A 25234-nucleotide genomic window follows, 5' to 3' on the forward strand; every position below is an offset into this window, starting at 1 on the left:
CGTTCCCTCCTTTTTTTTCCTCTCAGTCCTTAGCTCAAGTTTTTGGAGTGGGTCTGCCGTTGTTTTTTATTTTTAGTTGGTGTTCCAGTGGTAGTTTTGTAAAACTATTTCTCAATAAAAAAATCCAGGTTAACTTCATCACCCTCCATTACTGCACTGTTTATAGTGGGCACTGGGCTAATTCGGGATGTTACAGGTTTATCACGTTGACACCTAGCTATGATTTGATTGGTCAGAAGCCAAAGGGCAGCTCGTTTCCCTTCGAAAAGTCCTGACTAATCACAGCGTGACAGTGTCATGATCATGGCATCATATGATTGGTTAATTCTCATGTTGTTTTTTTACCATGGGAAGCAAATTTAGGTGAGCTTCCCTGAAGAAATGCAAAGAGTGCAACGGTACACGGCCACCGTACTTTTACTGCACAGCTTCCCTGTATCATTTAGAGGGGCGCTGTTTCACACGATGTAAAATGAGCAATGGGAAAGATAACAGAGAGAAGAAACAATACTGAAAAATCACGTACATGGCTGAAGGAAGAGTTTTATTAAAATTAAATTCACAAACTGATAAAACTGAAGAAGCTTGGCTTCTGGGAGGAAACGCCACTGCTACACAGACCTCTGTGTGCTAGCCAGAGGTGCCCTGACTGCCATTAGGTACCGGTATGAGGTCCTCAGACCTAGTCCAGTGGGCCTTGGGTTCCTTCTGATGCATGACAATGCTTGGCCTCATGTGGCAGCAGGGTGTCAGCAGTTCCTGCATGACAAAGGCATTGATGCTACTGACTGGCCTGCCTGTTTCCCAGACCTGAATCTAGTCGAGCCCCTTTCTAACATTAAGTCTCATTCCATCCACCACCGCCACGTCACACTAGACTGCCCAGGAGCTGACTAATGACCTGGATCAGGGCATGGTCTCCTGAGGGATCATCCGTCGTCTCATCAGGAGCAAGCCCAGACATTGTAGGGAGTGCATACAGGCATGTGGAGGTCATACACACTACTGAGCTTTATTTTGAGTTGTTTTGAGGAATTTCACAGATGTTGGATCAGCCTGTGATCTGATTTTTTTCCATTTTTATTTTGAGAATGATTCTGAATCTAGTCCTTCATGGGTTTCTGATTTTGGTTTCCATTGATCGTTCTTAAGTTATTTGGTTCTCAAAACATTCCACTGTAATGAATGTTTGCAGCTGGAATGTTTCATTCATCGAGATATGTAATGTGTTATTTAAGTGTTCCCTTTTATTTTTTTGAGCACAACAAAGTCCAGACTTCAATCCAAGAGATGCTGTGGTGTGACCTTAAACGTGCAGTTCATGCTTGAAAACCATCCAATATAGCTGGATTAAAACAATTCTGTGAAGAACAGTGGGCCAAAATTCCTCCACACTGATGCGAAAGATATCACCAGTTATTGCAAGAGAAAAGAGAACAGAACAGAGACAGCGTAAACATAGTAAACAATGAACAGGTTTAATATTTTTATTTTGAATTTTTAATATTTTCATTTAAACCAGAGCTGCTGCAGCAGAACATCAATATTTACATTTTCAGACTGTACAACATGATGAGGCAACACAGACATCCAACCAACCCTCAGTGGGTCATACATTATTAATAATAATAATCAATAATCATTATTAATAGTTTGAGGCTGTTTGTTCTGTGACAGGGTTAATAAAGGTTATTAAAGTTCACTCAGTCTCAATGTCACATCACAGGTGAATGTTTTTTTCCTCTCGCTATGAGAGAAGCAGAGGACACTGATAGGTCGATCCACTACGATCCACTCCTCACCGTGGTCTGCTCAGTCTGGATGGTTTTTTTTTTTATCTTACCTCACAAGAGTAAACCGCCACTATGGTCTAAATTGCAGACAAACATTGGCAACATTAGGACAGGTGGGTGAAATGAGAGAAGAGGGGAAATGCTTAGTCCTTTTCGGCTTCAGCAAATTCTTCAAATGTTGCCAATGTTTGTCTGCAATTTAGACAATGTGTAGAAGTTTCCCTGCAATTTTTGATAAAACACAAAATCATCCATCACTGGGTGTCAACCTACTTATGCAAATGAGACCAAAAAGTTGGCAACGTATTCACACTGAAATGCTGGCAAAGTGTTATGGAGATTTCCATCACTGATACTCAAACATCAATGAGTTGGCCTTCTGGGGTTTTAGTTTTAGTGGTAACGGACAAGTTGTTGATATTTTTTTTTACAATAAATGTTAATAACTTTGTGTAATGACATCACTGATGACATCACAGCACTAAGAAGGATACAACATATGTTCATATAAAAAGGGTGAATAAAAACCAAAGAGTAAATGAAGAGGCATCCAAGATTCTATAAGAATCATATGTGGGAGCATGAACTCGCATTTGATGCTCTGAGTAAGGTGCATGCGTGTCTAAAAGTCTGACTCAGGTGGAGGCGTGTCTAACAGTCTGAGTCAGGTGGACGCGTGTCTGCATCAGTCTAAAACGAGCATCATTACAAATTCAAACAGGCGGAATTTCAATAGGAAGGAAACAAAATGAACTGTTATACCGTTCCACGGATCAGCTGTTGATTGCTGACAGGCTGAGAGGTGACATCAGGAGCATGCTCGGTGTGCCTCTCCGATCCACAGTCAACATGCTACTCCATCTCTACAACCTCACATCCATTACGCCACTGTCACTGGTCACCAGCTGAACTTTGACCCTCGGGGTCATGTCCCTCATCTTCACCTGTTGAGGGTCAAAAGTGTCTTGACAGAAATTGCCGCCCCCCTCACCTGACAGGGAGGGGTGGGGCCTGAGAGAAGAACTGCCCCCCGAAGAGTAAACACCTGAGTCTTCACTACCGCCGCTGTCCTGACGAATGTGTCTGAAAAAAGGGAAAACATTTAAAAATGACAAGAGCTCAGTGTTTAAAAAACAACAAAAACAACAAGAACAGCAACAACAACAAGAGTTAAGTGTTTATAAGTCAACGATGAGAGGTCAGTGTTTACAAGACAATGAAGAAGACGAGGTCCGGCCCATTTTTTGAGATTTGTGCAAAATTGTGTCAATTTTGGCTTTTTCCTCTGTTTTTTGGGTTGTTCCAGTGCACATAAAGGAAATAAACATGTGTATACCAAGAACAATTGTAATTGCAACAATTTAGACAGAAACAGCTGAGAAGCGGCTGACAACTAAGATGGCAGACTAACAAAGATCTGATGATTCAACATGACTGAAGATGACACCATCACAGAAGGTAGCCCCGCCCATTTAGACAGATGTTAAGCTGACCTGATGTCGGGCTCATGGCCAGGGGTGGGCTCCTCAAGGGCCTCTGCTGGAGGCCAGTGGATCTCCAGGACTGGAGGTTCAGGGCAGATGGAGACCTTACACAGATGTTCACTCTCTGAGTCTGGGGTGAGGAGACGGGGCACGTCAGAGCCCGGGGAATCCTGAAGGTACTGAAGGGGCGGGGTCAGACATGGTCAACATGAGAGAGTCTGAGGTCAAACCTCTGAGTGATCAACTACCTGATCAGACATCAATAAACAGTGATCAATAAACAGATATCTGTACACTCACCTGTTTGAGGTATGACGGCAGTGTAATGGACGGGTACAGTGTGTTCTTTATCGTTCGGTAACACCGGAAGAAGATGACGAGAGACAACAAGACAAGGACAAAAAAGAAGAGCAGAGATGCCAGAAAGAAGAGGAAGATCTGCCACCAGGGAAGAGTGCCTGAGACACACAGAGAAGAAAGATGTTTAGGCAGGACCAAAGTGGGAGGATATGAAGAACATGTATCACCACATTCAGTTACAACATCACAACCAAACATTTTGTCTCCCCAGCAGATCCCTTTTTCTACATTTTCTGCCCTTCACGACCTAAAAAGGGATACACCCACTGATGATGTCATGGTTCCCAAGAGAGAACCAACTATCATTGGCTCCAGCTGAGAACCAACTTTTCAGGTTCAGAACCTATTTTTTTTTCTTTCAGTTTGAACGCATCAGCCAGCTCAGAATTAGGTTCAGGAACCGGAACCAGCATGGAGCCCTGCCAGTCTGAAAGGCCTAAGTAAGTCCACAAAAGTAATAAAACGGTCCTCTTTGATAATGCTCATAGTTAGGCGGGACCAGACCTGAGCCAGTCCTCAGCAAGTTTGCTAGAGTCTTTAAAAGTTCCTCTTTGATAAAGCTTCTAAGTAGGACTAGATCAGACCTGGACCAGTCCTTAGTCAGCAATAGTCTTTAATCTTTCCTCTATGATATAGCTTATAGTTAGTACTGGATCAGACCGGGTCCAGTCCTTAGTTAGTCTGCTACAGTCTTAAAACTTTTCTCTTTGATAAAGCTTTAGTTAGAACTGGGTCAGACCAATACCAGTCCTTAGCTAATCTGCTCTAGTCTTAAAACTTTCCTCTTTGATAAAGCTTTAAATTAGGACTGGCTCAGAACCAGACCAGTCTGCTATAGTCTTAAAATGTTCCTCTTTGATAAATCTTAAAGTTGGGACTGGCTCAGACCTGGACCAGTCTTTCGTTAGTCTGCTATAGTCTTAAAATGCTCTTCTTTGATAAATCTTATAGTTAGGACTGGATGAGAACTGGATCTGGTTTTGACTGTGACTCACCTTGGGTCTGCATGCAGAGTGGGGCAGTGAAGCTGCTGCTCTTGTTGTAGAAGTCATAGCGTGTCTGGATGCTCACACAGTACCAGGTCCAGGCCTTCAGACCGGGTAGGGTGACCATGTTCACACTGCTGCTTACTGAGTGATGCCTCACCGCCTGACAGACAGAACAAAAACCCTTTAACGTGTTATTTTAGGACAGGGTCTCATGATTCTGGATTTCAGTGATATGTCATTTTATGGCTGGTTTCCAGCTGATACCATCATATAAACGTTTTTACTGTCTGTGCTCTTCATTAGAAACAAGGTGTTTCCCTGCCAAACGTGAAACCTGAACTCTCCTTCAAATGCAGACATCCAGGACTGAAAAGCCACAAATTAATTCATCTGAACTACATGTGAATAATAACGGCCCAAGCACCGACCTAGGGTCAGTAACAACCCTACTGTGTCTCTGTGTGTCATTTATCTGTCAGAAGAATCACTAATTTGGGGGCTTTAACATGGTCAAAAACTCACCAAACTGATCCCCAGTGGTAATTTTGGTATTTTGTTGGAATTGTGAAAGTCCATCAAGAAGGTGAGAAACGGGGGCGCAGATGGTTGAGTGGTTTAAGGCGCTACCCATGTACATGGGCAGCCCGGGTTCAAATGAACCCAAATGTTTTTGGTCTACAGCGAAGATGTATGTATCATGATAAGACAAAAGAAAAAGTCCACAGGGGCCATCCTCTTAAAGTCAAGGAATTGCACTATAAACGGCTAAAGGTCACATTTGAGCGTTTTTGAGCAATGTATGTATTTTAATGAACTAGTCCAAAGGAATTTAGCGATCAACTCCAGAAATATTTTGCTCATACTAGACAACCTGGAGATCTACAGTTGTGCTAGCTGTGAGTGTTCACCAAAGGGTGGGCTGTGAGCGGAGTCCAAACTTAAACTACCCCCACTACTACTTTTGTACATTTTGTCATAGTGGCAATACACCAGTAATGCCCTATAACTTTTTAATGCTAATTTCAATTATCACCAAACATTACAGGGATGATCACACATTGATCCTAAATGCATTCATACACCAATATCATTACATTATCATTACAGTGCCCCCTTTTGGCAATTGAACATTTCACCCTCTGATTTTTTGAAATTTCCCTTTGAATATTCAGCCCCCACACACCATTCAGCCTAGGCCTATGATTTTTGATCTGTATATAGGTCATCATCAGACACATACTAAAAGCCTCTTGGGCCCATGCCCAACCCCAACAAGAAGTCCACCAGCTTCATCTCTATTTCAAAATCAGGTATTTTTGACTGTGCCAAATGACTTTAACCTATTATAACTTTGGTAAACAATATTCTGTGATCTTCTGCTCTTTCTTGCAAGACAACAGTATCACACTGAACACTCACACATTCAAACATCTCATCATAGCACCCCCTACTGGCAACAGGAAGTGTCACAAATGGGTCATATCTTCAATCCTTTTATTGGGCTTAACCTTGAGTTCTGATTTCGAAAGAAAGGCCTAAATACTTGGCCTGAACACAGATATTTTTCATTGAAGGATGTCTCAATGGCGATGGTGAGCATTTCAATATCTCGGCAGTTTGACAGGAAGTATGCAAAACTCTCATATGTAGGATCAAGGTCTGCCCATCTACATATTTAAAGGTTAATTTCATCTTTTTTAATGTTGCAAGCCTACTGGCAACAGCATGTGTCACAATTGGGCCATTTCTTTATACCATGTTCCAAATTATTATGCAGATTGGATTTGAGTGTCATAAACATTCAATTTCTTTTGTTATTTAAACTCATGGATGGTATTGTGTCTCAGGGCTCTTTGGATCACTGAAATCAATCTCAGACACCTGTGATAATAAGTTTGCCAGGTGAGCCCAGTTAAAGGAAAATAATTTAAGAAGGATGTTCCACATTGTTAAACAGGCCACAGCTTTCAAGCAATATGGGAAAGAAAAAGGATCTCTCTGCTGCCGAAAAGCATCAAATAGTGCAATGCCTTGGACAAGGTATGACAACGTGAGATATTTCACAAAAACTTAAGTGTGACCATCGTACTATGAAGAAACTTGTGGCTGATTCAGAGCACAGATGGGTTCGTGCAGATAAAGGCATAATGAGGAAGGTTTCTGCCAGACAAATCCATCGGACTAAGAGAGCAGCTGCTAAAATGCCATTACAAAGCAGCAGACAGGTATCTGATGCTCCTGGTGCCTTGGGAGTCTCACGAACCTCAAGGTGTAAGATCCTCCAGAAGCGTGCAGTCATGCATAAACCTACTACTCGGCCGCCTTATCCAATGTTCATGAACAGAAACGGCTGCAGTCGGCCCAGAAACACATGAAGACTCATTTTCAAACAGTCTTGTTTACTGATGAGTGCCGTGCAACCCTGGCTGGTCAAGATGGATGGAGTAGTGGATGGTTGGTGGATGGCCACCATGTCCCAACAAGGCTGCCACACCAGCAATGAGGAGTCAGAGTCATGTTTTGGGCGGGAATCATGGGGAGAGAGCTGGTAGGCCCCTTTATGGTCCCTGAATGGGTGAAAATGACCTTGGCCAAGTATATAGAGTGTTTGACTGACCACTTTCGTCAATGGTACAGAAAGAAGAACTGTGCCAAAAGCATCTTAATGCATGACAATGCACCATCACATGCTGCAAAGAATACCTCTGTGCCATTGGCTGCTATGGGCATAAAAGGAGAGAAACTCATGGTCTGGCCCCCATCCACCCCTGACCTCAACCCTATTGAGAACCCCTGGAGCATCCTCAAGCTAAAGATCTATGAGGGTGGGAGGGAGTTCACATCAAAACAGCAGCTCTGGGAGGCTATTCTGACATCTTGCAAAGAAATTCAAGTAGAAACTCTCCAAAAACTCACAAGTTCAATGGATGCAAGAATTGTGAAGATGATATCAAAGAAGAGCTATGTTAACATTCATAACTTGGCCTGTTAAGATGTTTTTGATTGAAATAACTTTTGATTTCAGTAAATATGACCTCCTAATGCTGCAAATTCAACAAATGACCATTTTCAGTTCTTTACAACCTAAAAAATGTTTTGAAACTTTGTTGTGCATAATGATTTGAAACAGTGCATTTTGAGTTTTTTTATTTTTGAAAAAGTTATCATTGGGAGGTTTGTTGACAGTTGATGACTTGAAAATTATACTGACTGTCATTTGCATCGACTATTTAGGAAAATCAGAGAAAAACCTCATTTGCATAATAATTTGGAACATGGTGTACTGGCAAGCAATTTGTTATCTCGCAGTTTCAAAGGAAGTCACTGTTACTCTTGTATGAAACTTCTGATTTGCATCAAATCTCACATGATTAGGGTCTGCCACTCTACATATTTAAATGTGTATTACATGTTGTTGCTAATGTGCCACCTACTGCAAGAAAGCAGAGGCATCATATGTCCTGTGTTTTCCTCATTTCACATGATAAATAATACTCCTAGGAGTCAGACATTTTTTCTGTGCTCTGCTGCAGCACTAGGCACCGGTTGCTTACACCCAGTTATTCCAACACTCCTGTATTTGCTGTGGCTTGAAGGCCCCTCAGTGCTGCTTGCAGCCCTAGAGAGAAAAATTTATTTTTAACACTAAGAGTCAAATGAAGCTCTGTGTGCCTTCAAGAGATCTATTTCACTTCAGATTCACTCTGACAGCTGCTGTGTCCAGAGGGGGGCGCTGTAATTAACAAATTGCTTTAACAACCATGCTGGGACCATAGGAAGCGTTTCTACTTTCAGGTTGGTTACATTTTTCCACACCAACATTATATTCTGGTTTTACACACACACAGTTTCTGCTTCCTGTTTCCTGTTTCCTGTTCTGAAATCGCTCAGAGCACCTGTGCGGGTTATTTTTGATGCCGAACAGAGGAGTTTCCTGTATTCATGACAGCAGCACATGAAAAACAAACACTTGTTCGCATGGAGCCGCATTTTCCTGTCTGCTGTGTTTTTTATACGGCAGCATCCACGTGTTTCTGTAAAAATGTCTGAAAATAGCGAAGGTAGGAGCAGAGACAGCTAAAATAACAGAGAGCCAACCAACAGCTGAAGAGGGGGTCACATGACCTAGATTAGGACCACAACACAGACAGAAGATGAATAAATATAATCTGTTTAGATCTTTAAATGTGTGTGTAACCTTTGCGAACGCTCATATCAATTAACCCTATTGCATTGATTATTCACACAGTAAATAGTGCTGAATGTCTACAATCAGTGTCAGATTTGGGTTTTGCCTTTGCAGACTGCATTTACAGTTAGAGGTGTAAGCAACATGAAAACCAGAGAGCTGTCTATGGGTGAAAAACAAGCAACTGTGAAGCTGAGAAAAGATCGAAAATCAATCAGAGTCACTGCACAGACATATCCAGTACAACCATAAGGAATGTCCTTGAGAAGAAAGAAACCACTGGTGTACTCATTAACAGACGTTGCACGGGTAGACCAAGGAAAACAGCAGCAGTTGATGACAGAAATACTGTGAGAGCTGTAAACAAAGACCCTAAAACAACTGTGAGTGACATCAGCAACAACCTCTAGAGGTCAGGAGTGAAGGTATCACCATCTACTGTTCACAGAAGACTTAATTAACAAAACAAAAGTACAGAGGCTACATTAAAGTCTATCTTATCTTATCTTACACCAGAAGATGCAAACCACTCACGGGCAAGAAGAACAGGAAGGCCAGGCTAGAATTTGCCAAAAACAGTCAGAAACCACCCTCAAAGATGGACCTTTAACTAAGCGATGGACAGTCGAAAGCTTGGAGAAAGAAAGGATCTGCTCATGATCCCAAACAAACAAGCTTATCTGTGAAACACAGTGGAGGAAATGTCATGGCTTGGGATTGCATGGCTTCTTCTGGGACGGGCTCATTAATCTTCATTGATGATGTATCACATGATGGCAGAAGCAAAATGATCTCTGAAGTCTGCAGAAACATTTTGTCTGCAAATTTAGGGAAAGATGCAACCAAACTGATTGAGAGATCCTTCATCATTCAGCAAGATAATGACCCAAAACACACTGCTGAAACAACAAAGGAGTTCATCAGAGGCAAGAAGTGGAAGGTTTTGGACTGGCCAAGTCAATCTCAAAGACTTGAACCCTAGAGCATGCATTTTGATCACTACAGAGGAGACTGAAGGGAGTTACCCCCCAAAACAAACAACAACTGAAAGAGGCTGCGGTGAAAGCCTGGAAAAGCATCACAAAAGAAGAATGCTAAAGTGTGGTGATGTCAGTGGGTCACAGGCTTGATGCAGGTATTGCAAGCAAAGGATTTCCAACTAAATATTAAGTCTTATTCACGTTAATCTATTTAAGTCTTTTTGTTCCAATACTTTTGCTCACCCAAAAATTTGGTGTTCCATTACAAATAAAGCTATCTTCTAAGTTGTGTATCAGATCAAGATGTAAATACCTGGAAATAAAAGCTGAAATGTTGATCTCTTGTCTCACATTCATCTTTTGATGTCAAATCCAAATGTTTTCAGTCTACAGCAAAAATAAAGAAATAAAGGCCCACTGTTCCAATACTTTTGGAGGGGAGAGTAGGTGGACATTCACTAATGATGCAATAGGTGTGGATAACAGGACGCTGCAAGAGAGGGGAGACGGTCCGTCATTGGGGGTGCTTCTCACCATTGCATCCTCAGGTTTCTCCCAGTATAGGATGTAGTAGTATAGTTCTTCCAGGTGTTCCCTCATGGAGGTGTTCCTGCTGGTCAGAGGGTCAGAGATGAAGATGTCCAGGTCACTTCCTGCTGGAGACAGATCCACAGAGGACGGAGGGCCAAGAGACGCTGTACAGAGACAGGACGCAGGAGAGACAACTGATTTAATACGGTTAATAAAGGTCACTAATTTAGCAGCAATCACCTATCAATTAGGAGCTATAATGTTCAAACCAACGACAGTGAGAGCAGATCAATATCTCTATTGGTTCTTTACAGATGGCGCCACTCAGCAGCAGGAACATAAGAACGTACACAAAGAAATACACAGATACACTACCTGTATTAAAATACATACATGATTATCATTGATTATTTCCTGACAGGTGCACGAATACAGACACTGAAGAATACAGCAACCCTGGATTTTGAAGAACACAGAAATACAGCTGCCAATTGTGACCAGACAGATTTCAGGTTGTGTTTCTTCTGGTTTACCAGAGGTCACATGACTCCATCTGAAGGTGTTTCCTGTGAACAGAAAGTTTCAGCCTGAAAAAACACACTCTCTCTCTCTCTCCCCCTCACCCTCTGTATCCGGGCAGAACTCCCTCATCACCCACTCTGATTGGCTCCCATTGGCGTTGGCTCGGACTCTCAGGATGTAGAAGCTCAGGTAGTGCAGGTCCCAAGGTGTAAGGTCACATAACCTGCGTGGTGACTCCTCACAGGCTGGCTGCCACTTGACACCCCTCTTTGAGCCCAGCTTGAACCTCCTGTTTCCGTGACAATGGACAAAATGAAAAATCCCCATGACAAAGACTATGGCCTAGACCGTAGGGGTGGTTAAAGACTTGATTTAGGCTAGGTTAAAAGGGTGATAGAGGCATGATTAAAGGGTAAATTTTGAGGGGTTACATGGTTGATTTAGGCTTGGTTTAAAATTAGCATGGTTAAAAATCAAACTCACGGTATGTATTCTGTGCTGAAGGTAACCCCTACAGCGTTCCAGTCATAGTCCCAGGTCAGAGTGTAGTTTGTGTTCATGGTCACCATGGAGACGTTATGAGGAGGAGCCAGCTCTGAAAACACTGACATACACAAACATAGTGTTCAATCCTTACCTCTCTGCTCAATTAGCTGATATTGTTAACCCCTTAGCTCTGACCTATTTATCACATAAAAAAGATTTGGAATGATGAAACCAATGATAAATAAATTAATGAACAGTATTAGTGTTGTACTGAGAGCATATAAGATTATTACGGACTCATAAGGTTTAAAAAAGCCTTTTTCCTCATTAGTAAACGTTAACTCATCTTAATGTGATAGTACTGGGTCAGATAGGGAGCTATTGATCATAACTAATACAGCGATCAATAACACCTCTACCTGCATAGATGGAAGCCCTGGATGTCAGACAAGACATGAGTTGTCCATATCAGTCTGACAACATGTCTAACTACGAAGACCTGTGATTCTCACTTCCTCTGTGCGGTTCTCCGCTCACACCTTTAAATAGATTTATCTTGAATTTACACCAAGAACTAAATGTATCAGACAGGTACAGCTGCACCATCCATTACTCTGCTGGTCAAAAACATTCCACAATGCATAAGTGCCCCAATCTGTAGTTAGAGGAGGTTTAAAAAGCAGAAGAGAGAAGTTCCCACTGTATCACAAGACCCTGAAGAAAGGAACCAAAACAAACTTAAAAATAAAACATATCTTTGTCATTATCAGGATTTTCCTGGAAGAGCGAAAAAAGGGAGTCTGTTACACTTGAAATCTCACTGGTCTTCACTACACTGAACCCTGGATTCAGTTTTTTAGACTCTGGTTATAAAAGAGGAGCCACCTGTGAGAGGGGCTCTATTTTTCCAGGCTCTGATTCAGAGTTAGAGGACGCTCTAGTTCAGGGTTAGAGTACGCTCTGATTCAGCGTCAGAGGATGCTCAGATTAAGGGTCAGAGGACACTCTAGTTTGGAGTCAGAGGACACTCTGATTTGGGGTCAGAGGATGCTTCGATTCAGGGTAACAAGATGCTCCAGTTCAGGGTCAGAGGACCCTTTGATTTGGGGTTAGAGGATGCGCTGATTCAGGGTCAGAGCACAGTCCGATTCGGGATTAGACTGCTTTGATTTGGGGTCAGTGAATGCTCCGGTTCAGGGTCAGAGGAGGCTTTGGCTCAGGCTATGATTAATGTAGTCCATCAGAATGAGACCCAGTCTGACTCACTGACCCAGATTATGAACCAGGATTTAGGATTACTGTAGTCTGTGATTCAGGATTGGTTGATCTGAGTTTTGTAGCATTTTCATGTTTAATGTTTCATGTCTGTAACTCTGTTAATTGTGCCTGTTTTAGCGAGGACACTCTTTTAAATGAGATTTGTAATCTCAATGAAGTTTTCCTGGTTAAATAAATCTAAATAAATAAATAATAACTGTAGTCCTTCGGAGACCGCTAGGTGGCAGAATCCAAGATGGCAGCATAAACTTTTAGCTCCCAATCGAAACTCGATATAAAATCCCCAATTCAAATATTGCAAAGTTAATAGTGTGCTTAAGAAAGTAATGGAAGGGGGAAGACAATCAAGGAGACTGAAAAACAACAAAAACCTGACTGAACAACCCGAACTGACCAGAGAGGACGACGGAGGTATGTCGGACACCGAGGAGGAAAACATGGAGAGGAAGAGGAAGGAATATGCCGGCATTAAAAAAGCACTGAAAGAGAGAGGAATTCGTTTCCAAACACCCCTGGCCAAAATCCGAATTCACTGGGAGAGCGGACCGCGCACATACGAGACCGCAAAAGAGCTGCAAAAGAGCTTTAGAAGAGGGGACTCGAGGTGAAGGTACCGGGGAGAGAGGCAGCCAGGACGGAGATGGAGGAACAGCTCCAGAGAGGGATGCTGTGGCAGCATGTCGGACATCCAAGAGACACTGCTGTTTGAGCAAAACAAAAACTACAGGAATTCCAAAGAAATTAATGGACATTAAGTTAGGTTTGTGGAAAAATGTAAACAACCAATTTAAGGACAATGGTGGTATATATTACACACGGATGACAATAACACATCTTAAATGGGTGCATATCCAAAGGTCTCTTTAGGCTTATGTGATCAGTAGCAGCATAAATGTATCTTACTAGGAGGTTAATGTGTGTAGGACCAGACCTTGCTAGTGAGGAGCCCCCTGTTTTCATGGGATATCCCCCTCGACCCACTCTCGCAGAGTGGGGGGCATGTGCCCACGTTTACACGTTTAAAAGTTTAGTTTTTACCTTAGTTTTGCTAAATGTTCGTTTGACTGTTACAGGTTGCCATGGTCATGTTTTGGTTATTAGGAGAGGATACAACATCATGAGTAGCACCTCACTAGTGTCAATGAATGTAAATGGGCTGAACAACCCAATCAAAAGAAGTAATTCGAAAAATTAGGAAAGTTAAAGCCCAAGTTATCTTTATTCAGGAAACACATTTGTCACCGGAAGAGCATGAGAAGCTTAAGAAATTTGGTTTTAAAAACACATACTATAGCACATGTAGGTAGAGCCATAAGAGAGGCGTCGCAATACTTATACAAAACTAAACCAAATTTGAATATATGAAGCAAATTAAGGATAAAGAGGGGCATTATATTATTGTCAAAGGCAAACTAGAAAATGAGTTGGTGACATTGATTAACATCTATGCCCCTCCAGAGGTGACAAACTTTTTTTTAAATCTTTGTTTACAGATATAAAATCAGATTTAGAGGGTATTATAATATGTGGTGGGGACTTCAATGTGGTACTAGATCATAAGACAGACACAACAAGTACAAGAAGGAATAAAACCCATTTAACTAAATTAATGAATACATTTATGAAAGATCAGGGGTTGGTCGATGTATGGAGAGAAATCTATCCACTGGAGAAGGAGTATACTCACTACTCCACGGCACATGATACCCACTCAAGAATTGACTACATATTTATGAACAGCTGGGATTTACACAAGGTTAGAGAGTGCAAAATTGGAGTGGCTGACATCTCAGATCACAATGCATTACATTTGAAGGTTAACTTGAACAACAGACAGAAAACTACTTCATGGAGACTAAATGTAGGAATAATAAACAATAATAATAATAATAAGTTTATTTTTATAGCACCTTTAAAGAACAGCGAGGTCACAAAGTGCTTTACAAAAAGGTAAAAGAAACACAAGCAATTAATGCAAAGGTACAATAAGAGAATACACAGTACACAAAACAGATTAAGTAAAGGCCAGACCAAACAAGTAGGTCTTAAGTTGCTTTTTAAAAGAATCAACTGTTTCTGCTGATCTTAAATTCAATGGAAGTGAGTTCCAAAGAGTTGGAGCAATGACCTTGAATGCACAGTCACCCTTAGTTTTTAGTCTGGAGTGAGGAACAACCAGCAGACCCTGATCAGAGGACCGAAGAGTCCTGCTGGGATTGTAAGGTTTTAGGAGCTCCATAATATAGGTTGGTGCCTGACCATGCAGGGCTTTAAAAGTAAACACAAGAATCTTAAAATGTATTCTGAAGTGTATGGGAAGCCAGTGGAGAGAATACAGAATTGGTGTGATGTGTGACCTTTTTGAAGACTTGGTAAGTAGTCTGGCTGCAGCGTTTTGTACTAATTGTAGACGATTTATAGATGTTTTACTAAGACAGGTGAAAAGTGAGTTGCAGTAGTCTAAACGGGAGGAAATGAAAGTGTGAATAACCATCTCCATCTGAGCTGTAGAAACAATGTGTCTGAGTTGTGCGATATTTCTTAGTTGGAAAAAACAAGAACGGACCAGATTATTGACATGTTGATCTAGAGATAGAGAGTGGCTAAATGAAACACCAAGATTACGAAGAACAGGTTTTACATAAGTAGACAGGGTACCAAGTTCCTCCAAAATCCCTGGCACTAAACCATCTGGGGCCGAGACAAGGACCTCTGTTTTGTCAGCATTTAGCTGTAGATAATTGTCTGACATCCAGTCTTTAATGGCACTCAAACAACTGAGTAAAACCGACACTTTAGTGTAATTTTGAGGTGTAAAAGATATATGAAGCTGGATGTCATCTGCATAACAATGATAAGATATGTCTTTAAAACTGTTGATTAAGTGGCTGAGTGGGAGCAGGTACAAGGAAAATAATGTTGGGCCAAGGACCGAACCTTGGGGAACTCCACAGACCAGGGGGGAATTTGAAGAGCTGTGGCTGTTAACAGTGACTGAGAATGTTCTCTCTGACAGGTAAGAGGAAAACCAATCAATGGCTGAGCCAGAAATGCCCACTCACTGCTTCAGCCTATCAACTAAAATAATATGATCCACAGTGTCAAAGGCTGCACTGAGATCCAATAAAACCAACACAGAACATTTACCTTCATCACAGCTGATCAGGAGGTCATTAAAAACTCTAAGAAGGGCTGATTCGGTTGAATGGGACTGAAAACCAGACTGAAACTTATCCAGGATGTTATGAGTGTCCAAGGCAGCTGTAAGTTGTTTGGCAACCACTTTTTCTAGAATTTTAGAAATAAAGGGTAGTTTTGAAATGGGCCTATAGTTTTGGGGCAGAGAGGGGTCCAGGTTTGTTTTTTTGAGAAGTGGTTGAATGGCTGCATGTTTAAAATATGAAGGAACGTGACCAGATTCTAATGATTTATTGACAATTGAAAGAATGTATGGGCCAATGGAATCTATTGCAGATTTTAGTAGCTGGGTGGGCAATATATCAAAGGGACTAGAGGAAATTTCCATAGTTCTAACCAGATTCTTTAGATCTTGTAGGGAGATGGGAGAGAACTTGTCCAGGATTGTTTGGTGAGGTGGGCAGGGAACAGCAGAAGAAAAAGATGGAGTGATTTGTGCTTGGATGTCATTGATCTTGCTAACAAAAAAGGAAAGAAATATTTCACACTCATCATCAGAGGAAATTGGGGGGGTGGGTGATGGAGAAGAGACAACATTATTAATAGTTTCAAACAGGACTCTAGGATTATGTCTGTTCTGTGTTACAAGATTTGCAAAATACTTATCTCTGGCATCCTTAACCATACTATTAAATTCAGTTAAAAGCTCTTTTAGATGCTGATGATGGACATAAAGACGGGTGGATTTCCACAACCGTTCTACTTTACGGCATGTTCGCTTAAAGGAGCGGATATTATCATTTAACCAGGGGGGCGGCTTTTTCGAAGGGGCCAGTCTGGATTTTAAGGGAGCAATTTCATCCAAAACAGAAAGACAGTGCTCATTAAAAGACTGTACTTGTGTGTCAGTATCACCCAGTAATGTCAAATGGCAGGAATGAAAGGACGCAGAAAACTTTTCTGCAGTGAGATGATTAAGGATGCGAGATTTGATTTTTCGACGGCAGGGCAGAGTATCTAGGTTGAAGGACAGATCAAATAAGATACCATAATGATCGGAGATAAAAAATTCCTCAGAAACAACAGAGTCAACTTTTAAACCAAATGTAAAGACAAGGTCTAATGTATGACCTCTGACATGAGTAGGGCCTGTTACATGCTGGGTCAGATTAAATGACTCAGTAATGCTTAGAAAGTCAGAAGCAAACTTATCGGAGACCTCATCAATGTGAATGTTAAAATCACCAAGAAGTAAAAATCTGGGGAGTTTTAAGATGGAGGACAAAAAATCACTGAAATCAGTTAAAAAACAACTATTTGGGCCAGGTGGGCGGTAGACTAAAATGGCATAAAAGGGGTTAGAATGGCCAATTTTAATCATTTGAAGTTCAAAAGAAGAAAATGACCCAGTGTTCACCAAACAGCAAGAAAAATTATTTTTAAACACAGCAGCAAGTCCTCCACCACGGCCAGAAGTTCTGGGCAAGCTTATGAAGGAGAAATCATGAGGGCATAACTCAATTAGGGGGGCATCTTCATTGGTCCTTTGCCAGGTTTCAGTTATAAACATGAAGTCTAGATTTTTGGATTGGATTATGTCATTGAGCAGAAATGATTTATTAGATATAGAGCGAGCATTCACCAGTGCAACCCTGAGAGGAGCTGAGGCATAGGGCACAGAAAGGGGGGCAGGGTTTATAGGAATTAAGTTGTTCCTGTTACTACTATGAGGCAAAACAGTTGGTGTATAATATGGTTCATCAGGTCTTTCAGTAATTATCACAGGAATGGACAAAGGGGTGAGGGTAGATGACACTGGGCTTATATTAGAAGCAGATTGGGAAGTATGAGAGAGTTGTTTGGGTGTGACAACACAAGGACCACATTTGGGAGGATCAGTTTTTGGAGGAAGTTATGACTTGTGTAACCAGCAGAGGGGGGCGTGGCTAAATATATTTGTAGGTGACAGGGTAAGGGAAAGACTATTGGCCAATGAGGAGTGAGTATTCATAGAGGGGGCAGGAGCTGTCAAAAGTCATGCTTGTGTGGACAGAGTATGGTAGAATATGTTTGATGACAACATCCGAGAACCTAGGTTGTTTGGGTGCAACCCATCTCCTCTGAAGAAAGCAGAGCGCAGCCAAAATAAATCAAAGTTCGCAATAAATGTAAAGTTTAGCGCTCTACATTGAGAGTGAAGCCACTTGTGCAGACTCAGGAGCCTGCTAAAGCTACCCACTCCCCGACCCAGCGTAGGAATTGGGCCAGAAATGAAAATGATCCGCTCACTGGCCTGCAGCAGTTCGAAGAGTTCAGAAAAATCCCTTTTTGTTAGTTCGGATTTTTGCCGACTGGTGTCATTCGTGCCGACGTGAACAACGACCTTCTTCACAGAGGGGTGGTCTGCAAGCAGGCCAGGGATGACACGAACTATGTCAGAGACAGCAGCTCCAGGAAAACAGAAAGTTACAGCCAGCTTTGACTTTATATTCCTTATGATGGAATCTCCAATTATAATTGTGGACGGAGGCGGTGTCACCGGCTCCCTGGACACCGACGGTGGATGTGCTGCTGCAGCCACTGGGTGCTGCAGCAAGGGTCCCAAGGCGGACTTTGCAGGAGAGCCTCCAGCCTTAGCAAGGGAAACGAGTCCAGCAGAGCCTCTTCTGGACACTGCTTCTCTCAACAGCCGGCGTCGAGAGGCTGACGAGGATGATGGGACCCGATTTCTTGGTTGTTCCCCCAGCGGAGGAAAATCCTGCATGTCTAGGATCTCGAACCTGTTGGCCAGTGGGACATCCCGGGATGAAGGAGAAGGAGGAAGAGACGGGCGCGCTGCGTGGTGCCTATCCCTCCGTGCAGCAGTCCAGGGCCCCGGTTGACGTGGTGTGGAGTTTAGCGGGGAGTTCACTCCATGCCGGTCGACAGCTGGCCGCGTCTCCGCGGAAAGATGGAGAAGTGAAGAGCAGGCTGATGCTTTGGGTTTTGCTCCAATGAAATGTGTGAGCTATGTCCGCAGAGGAAGACGCAACAGGGGCTGTGTCCTCCAACTCAGCGCTTGAGGAAGCAGGAGCCGCGCCAAAAATGATTGTATCCAAGTGCTTCTCGGCGTCCTGGATTTTGTAGAGAGTGGAGATTCTTTGCTCCAATTCGCAGATCTTCTTGTTGAGATCGGCGCAGCTCTGACAGCTAGGCAGTGAGGTGAGTGGAGCCATGGCCCCTTGAGAGTGTTCACTGTTAGTTACTCCTGAAAACTTTAGGATCCAGAGAGCCGAATATTAAAATTCCTCCCACACACAAAGAGACGGTTGACAGTTAGGACTATCCAGCAGTCAGAAAAAAAAAATTGTTGCTTAAAACCCGTTAAAAACGTCCGAAAACGTAACCGTATGACAGAGCAGCCGGGAGGTTTGACACAGCACGCCGACGCCGACACATGCGCAGTATGAAGAGAGCAACGGTGTGTGTGTAATAAAAAAAACAACAGAGCAAATTAAACTGGAAATAAAAAGATACATTGAGGAAAACAATACAGAGGATACCAATACAGTTATGCTATGGGATGCACTAAAGGCGGTCATACGCGGGAAATCAATAGCTATAACCTCATTGCAAAAGAAAGTCAGGCAGGCCACATACCTCAACCTAGTTGAAAAATTAAAAGAATTAGAATGTAAACATCAAACTACGCATAACAATCAACTGTTACAAGAAATAAAGAATACCAAAGAAGAAATAGAGGATACCTTGAGAAGTGAAATTGAAAAAAGATTTGTTAAACAGGAATATAATGATATTGGCCCTAAAGCTACCACATTATTAGCAAGGCGACTCCGCAAACAACAAACCTTAAAGACGACACAAAAAATCAGAGATCTTAACTCAGGACAGCTGAGACATGATGCTATAGAAGTAGAAAATATTTTCAGAGAATACTATGAAATGGGGCACACGTGAAGGATGTTGTCTATCCCCTCTTTTGTTCCCCTTATATATTGAACCTCTAGCACAAGCAATACAGCAGAGTAAGGAATTGAGAGGAATTAGTATCACAGGACAAAAACATATAAGTCTATTTGCAGATGACATCATAATATATTTACAGAATCCTGATGCCTGCTTTGACCACCTAATGGATCTCATCAACCTATATAGTAATCACTCAGGTTATAAAGTTAATGTGAATAAAACACAGATTTTGGCCTTCAACTACAACCCTTCTTTGGAAATTAGGAGAAATTATGCACTAAAATGGGACTCAACTATGATGAAATACCTGGGTGTAACTTTAACAAAGCAATACTCTCATCTCTATAAAACAAATTATGATCAAATTCATATTCAAATTAGAAGAGACATTGAAAGGTGGTCAACCTTGGCATTAGATTTTAGCTCAAGAATTGAAGTGATAAAAATGAACATCTTGCCCCGACTGTTGTATTTTTTCCAATCTCTCCCAATCAAGATTCCACAGGAAAAGTTTAAAGTGTGGGACAAGTTGATCTCTAGATTTATATGGAATGGTAAAAAAACCACGAATTAAATATCGTACACTTCAAATAAATAAGGATAAGGGTGGCATGTCATTGCCAAATTTAAGAGATTACGATCATGCTGCCCAACTTGGACCAATAATCAAATGGTGTGATAAAGAATATAAGCTAAGTGGAAGGACATTGAGATGACCTTAGCAGGCATCCCAATCCAATCCCTTTTAGGAAATGTTAAACAAATGAAAACACTACAAGATGAAATGGATCCTATACGACTCCAAACACTGAATACAGAGGAGAAAACTAGTCAGGGAGGCTGCCAAGAGGCCGAAAGCAACACTGAAGGAGCTGCAGGAATTTCTGGCAAGTACTGGCTGTGCAGTACATGTGACAACAATCTCCCATCTTCTTCATATGTTTGGGCTATGGGGTAGGGTGGCAAGACAGAAGCCTTATCTTACAAAGAAAAACATCCAAGCCCGGCTTAATTTTGCAAAAAGACATCTGAAATCTCCCAAACGCATGTGGGAAAATATGTTATGGTCTGACAGAACCAAGGTTGAACTTTTTGGACATAATTCCAAAAGGTATATTTGGCGCAAAAACAACACTGCTCATCACCAAAAGAACACCATACCTACAGTGAAGCATGGTGGTGGCAGCATCATGCTTTGGGGCTGTTTTTCTTCAGCTGGAACTGGGGCCTTAGTCAGGGTGGAGGGAATTATCAACAGTTCCAAATACCAGTCAGTGTTGGCACAAAACCTTTGGCCTTCAGTTAGAAAGCTGAAGATGAAGAGGAACTTCATCTTTCAGCACGACAATGACCCAAAGCACACATCTAAATCAACAAAAAATGGCTTCACCGGAATAAGATTGAGGCTTTGGAATGGCCCAGCCAGAGTCCAGACCTGAATCCCATCGAACATCTGTGGGGTGATCTGAAGAGGGCTGTGCACAGGAGATGCCCTCGCAATCTGTCAGATTTGGAGCGGTTTTGCAAAGAAGAGTGGGCAAATATTGCCACATCAAGATGTGCCACGCTGATAGGCTCCTACCCCAAAAGACTAAGTGCTGTAATAAAAGCCAAAGGTGCTGCAGCAAAGTATTAGTTTAAGGATGTGCATATTTATGCAACCAGGTTATTTTAAGTTTTTTATTTTATATTTTTCCCTTTTAAAGGTTTCAGATTTGTCTTGCTGTCATTTTTTTACATCACGAAAACCTGGCATTTGAACAGGGGCGTGTAGACTTTTTATATCCACTGTATATGGTTCGATGTAATTAAACATTACAAGTTAGAAAATGAGGTGAGACTGTTGAGCTGGTTCGCCTATGACAATAGATTTAAGCCAAATTTAAATGATCAAAACTAAAAATTAGGAGAGAAAAGGAAATTAAAACAATGTGTACATTAATTAAGAACGGAAACATAATGAGTTTTGAAGATGTTAAGGAGACATATGGACTAGAGAATGGAGATTTTTTTTTTCGATATCTCCAGCAAAGAGATTATTTCTCAAAAGAAATACAAAACTTCAGGAACATAAATGGACTGCTGGATTTAATAGTGCAGATGTACAATGGGAAAAGATTCAAGATAATCTCTGTACTCTACCACACATTAGTAGATTGTAAAGACTCTTCAACTGTGTACATAAAACAAAAATGGGAGAGAGAACTTAGTAGTGAAATTGTAACAGAAGAATGGCTTAACATGTGTGAAACGCAACATACCACTACAAATTCAAGGATATGGAGAGAGTTCGGGTGGAAAAATTTAACACACTACTTCATTACACCCAAAATTAAAAGTAAACAAACTGGTTACAACTAACATGCTGGCGGTCATATGGAGATAAAGAAGCAAACCATACACACATCTTTTGGGCCTGTCAGAAATTATGTTCATATTGGAAGGATGTACATAACATAATTAAAAATGTTCTGGGATATGTTATACCGAATGAATGCAAAGTAATGTATCTTGGAGATATAAACGCTTATGTGACTGATAAGGATAAATATTTAACTAAGATATTATTGGTAACAAGTAAGAAGGCAATAAAAAGAAATTGGTACAAACCTGAACCACCTACTGTACAGCATTGGTTAGAGATTGTAAGAAAAGTATACACGATAGAAAAAATGACTTATCATTTACGAGTGAAGGAATCTGTCTTTGAAAGCAAATGGAGGAAATGGACAATTTATGAATCACTGTGAGGAACTCATGAACCGACAATAACTGGAAGATGCTGGATGTATATGCTCTCCTTAAAGATGGACTTATCCAACCATGGCTGTTCAACCTTTCTCTTCTGACCTTTCTGTCAGCTTGCTAATTTTTCGTTTTTCTTTTTTACTGACTTGTAAAACAATGAGATCTTTTTGTTTTCTACATATTACTGTCCAATATGTTCTGATAAAATTAATAAAAATTAAAGTTAAAAAAAAAAACTGTAGTCCTTCATCAAGATCAGGATCCGAGCCCAGTCTGATTCACTGATCCAGGCTATGAACCAGGATTTAGGATTACAGTCGGACTCAGGTTTGATCCGGATTTGCTTTCTGTTTCTCTTTGACGTCACCGTCAGATCAAAGTTAGCAACAAATACATCAAAGTATCAGTTGACACCATTCCTATAATAATATAACGATAAAATTTAACAAAGTGATCATTTCTTCCAACTACCACGGTTAACTCTACAGACCATCTGTGTGTCATCTCCGCGACAATCTAAGGCCCCAATTTAAGAAGAAAAAAAACACCAACATAACTAAGCAGACTCCAAGCGTTAACTATGCCGTGTTTTATCCGTTTTTGTTTTAGCTTAAGAAAAGGTTTAAGCTGCTGCAGAGGATTCTGATGTCGATAGCTAGCAGGTGGTGTAGGGTTTCCAAATGTGGCCGTGTTGTCTGGTGACTCTCGGTTTATTTTCTTCTTGGTTTTTACACAGATATTAGTCTAAATTACTCCAATCCGATGTTTCTGAATTTATTTTTCTGTCGATCAAACATGTCAGGACTACATTTAATTAAATAAAGTAAACATCTGTAATAATGAAAACACTTTCTGTTTCCATCATCTGCTGTGACGTTCAGCTCAAAGTCACCAGCTAGCACGGGCAACGTATAACCCGGAACACCAGTCCTAGCGTTGTTATGCTAGTTTTAGCAGGTATAGAGCTCACCTGTACGGGTTTGTAGGTAGAGGATGAGCACAGAGACGGACAGATGGAACATGATGAAGGTGATTAGAGACCATTACAGGTTTGCGCTAATGTCTCTCTCTTGGATCGACTCAGCTCGGCTTCAATCGGCTCTGCGGACGGAAGCTGAAGTGAACGCCTACTGCTGCCTCTATTTGCCGTGGTGATCACAAACCCGGTATGGTGTTGAACAGCGCTACCTAGCGGACTGGAGTATTCAGAAGGGGTTCACATATCCAGTGCCGAAAGGATTCGACAAAAGAAGAACGAATGAATGAATGAATAAGACAGAGACAAAGACACTTAAGATAACATGTCTCTGTGTGGTGAATTCAGGCGAACTGGGACTCTTTGAATCTGTCCTTTATCAGCTATTTCAGTTGAAGTAAAGGTCCAATAGACGCATAGCCTACGTTCCCGTATAAATCAAGATTGTACCAATCTACTTAAGGAGTTCGATCGTGTTCCAGTGAGAAAGGACGACATCAAAACCAGTTTATACCGGTGTCATTTCTTTGACTGGGACAGCTCAGTCGATCTCGGATTAAGGCTACTTAATTCCTTCAACTGGAGACAAATAGAGCTTAGAATTTAATCATACCTGAGGGCTCTGGGCCCTAACATTATCTATGGCCCCAGGGCCACACCCAAACCCTTTCTCACTTACTGTGGCCCCTTAGTCCATTTCAAATAACTTGACCAAATATGACAACAGTGATCCAAAACCGAATCAGACACAGATTTAACATTAAAACCAAAGCAGCAAAACACCCTTATAGTCTGATGAAACCACGATAGTGAAGTAGATGGCTGTAAAAAACTACAAACTCCCGAAAAACAGAATAACTACATCCAAAAAAAAAAAAAAAAAAAAAAAAAGTGAAATAAAACTGATATGTTTATCACATTAAATAAACTGGCTGTAATTCAGTTTCAGGTCATTAAACTAAGTTTACAGCCTGGTATAAATTCAGGTAAACATTATAAACTGTACCTGTCGTCTCTTAAATTACTAGTAATAAAACTGTGAGATAAAGACTGTCCTACTGTCATCATTTGGCCATTTAGTTTAACTAGACCTACGTGGCCCTCTTCTGACATGCTTGATATTTTAGGTCGTATGACTATAGACACTCCCACAGAGCAGAAACACGAGTGGAATAAACTACTCTTCCCCCACAAAATCTCTATACTTACATCTGATTGGGCTCTGCCACTCAGAAAAGCCACAAAGGCTTTTTATTCATTCAAAAATCTTCAAATATTTACCAATCAGAATCCTGCTCCAGATCTTAAAAATCTAAATCAGTAATTGAACCAATATTACTATATGGTAGCAAAGTGTGGGGTCCTCTTACAAATCTAAATTATGACAAACACCCCATAGAGACCCTGCTTACAGAGATCTGTAAGAGTATTCTCAGGGTTCACAGAAACACCACCAACAATGGGTGAAGAGTAGAATTAGGCCAATTTCCACTTTTAATCCCCATCCAAAAAACAGCCATCAAAATTTACAAACACCTATAAACACTGAGCCTAGCTCCTACCATCACAAAGCTCTACTTTACCAAGAGCAGACCCTGGAGAAGAGCCCCTTCAGCCAGCTGATCCTTGGGGCTCAGCTCACCTTACTGACCAGGACCCAGGACAGCCCTGACACCATCCTGACCAATCAGATTATAGAAAGATAACATTAACTATTGGACATGCACAACAAGGACTTAAAGTAAACTCCAGTGTTATTGGGCTCTAAACAGACAGTACACTGGAGCAGAT

At 41.3% G+C, this 25234-nt stretch overlaps 1 protein-coding gene across 1 annotated transcript; it reads right to left on the minus strand.

The window, feature by feature from the left end:
• Nucleotides 1-1479: 1479 nt before the first annotated feature.
• LOC121522491 (interferon alpha/beta receptor 1b-like) lies at nucleotides 1480-23599 on the minus strand. Its single transcript, XM_041806939.1, has 8 exons — nucleotides 23438-23599; nucleotides 11332-11452; nucleotides 10950-11137; nucleotides 10330-10490; nucleotides 4633-4786; nucleotides 3578-3735; nucleotides 3287-3456; nucleotides 1480-2876 (listed from the first exon to the last, which is right to left on the minus strand). Exons 1-8 carry the CDS (start codon nucleotides 23487-23489, stop codon nucleotides 2657-2659), a joined length of 1224 nt encoding a protein of 407 aa, XP_041662873.1. The 5' UTR covers nucleotides 23490-23599; the 3' UTR covers nucleotides 1480-2656.
• Nucleotides 23600-25234: the final 1635 nt, after the last annotated feature.

The sequence above is a fragment of the Cheilinus undulatus genome, linkage group 15 (assembly GCF_018320785.1).
Source record: "Cheilinus undulatus linkage group 15, ASM1832078v1, whole genome shotgun sequence".
Classification (NCBI taxonomy): domain Eukaryota; kingdom Metazoa; phylum Chordata; class Actinopteri; order Labriformes; family Labridae; genus Cheilinus; species Cheilinus undulatus.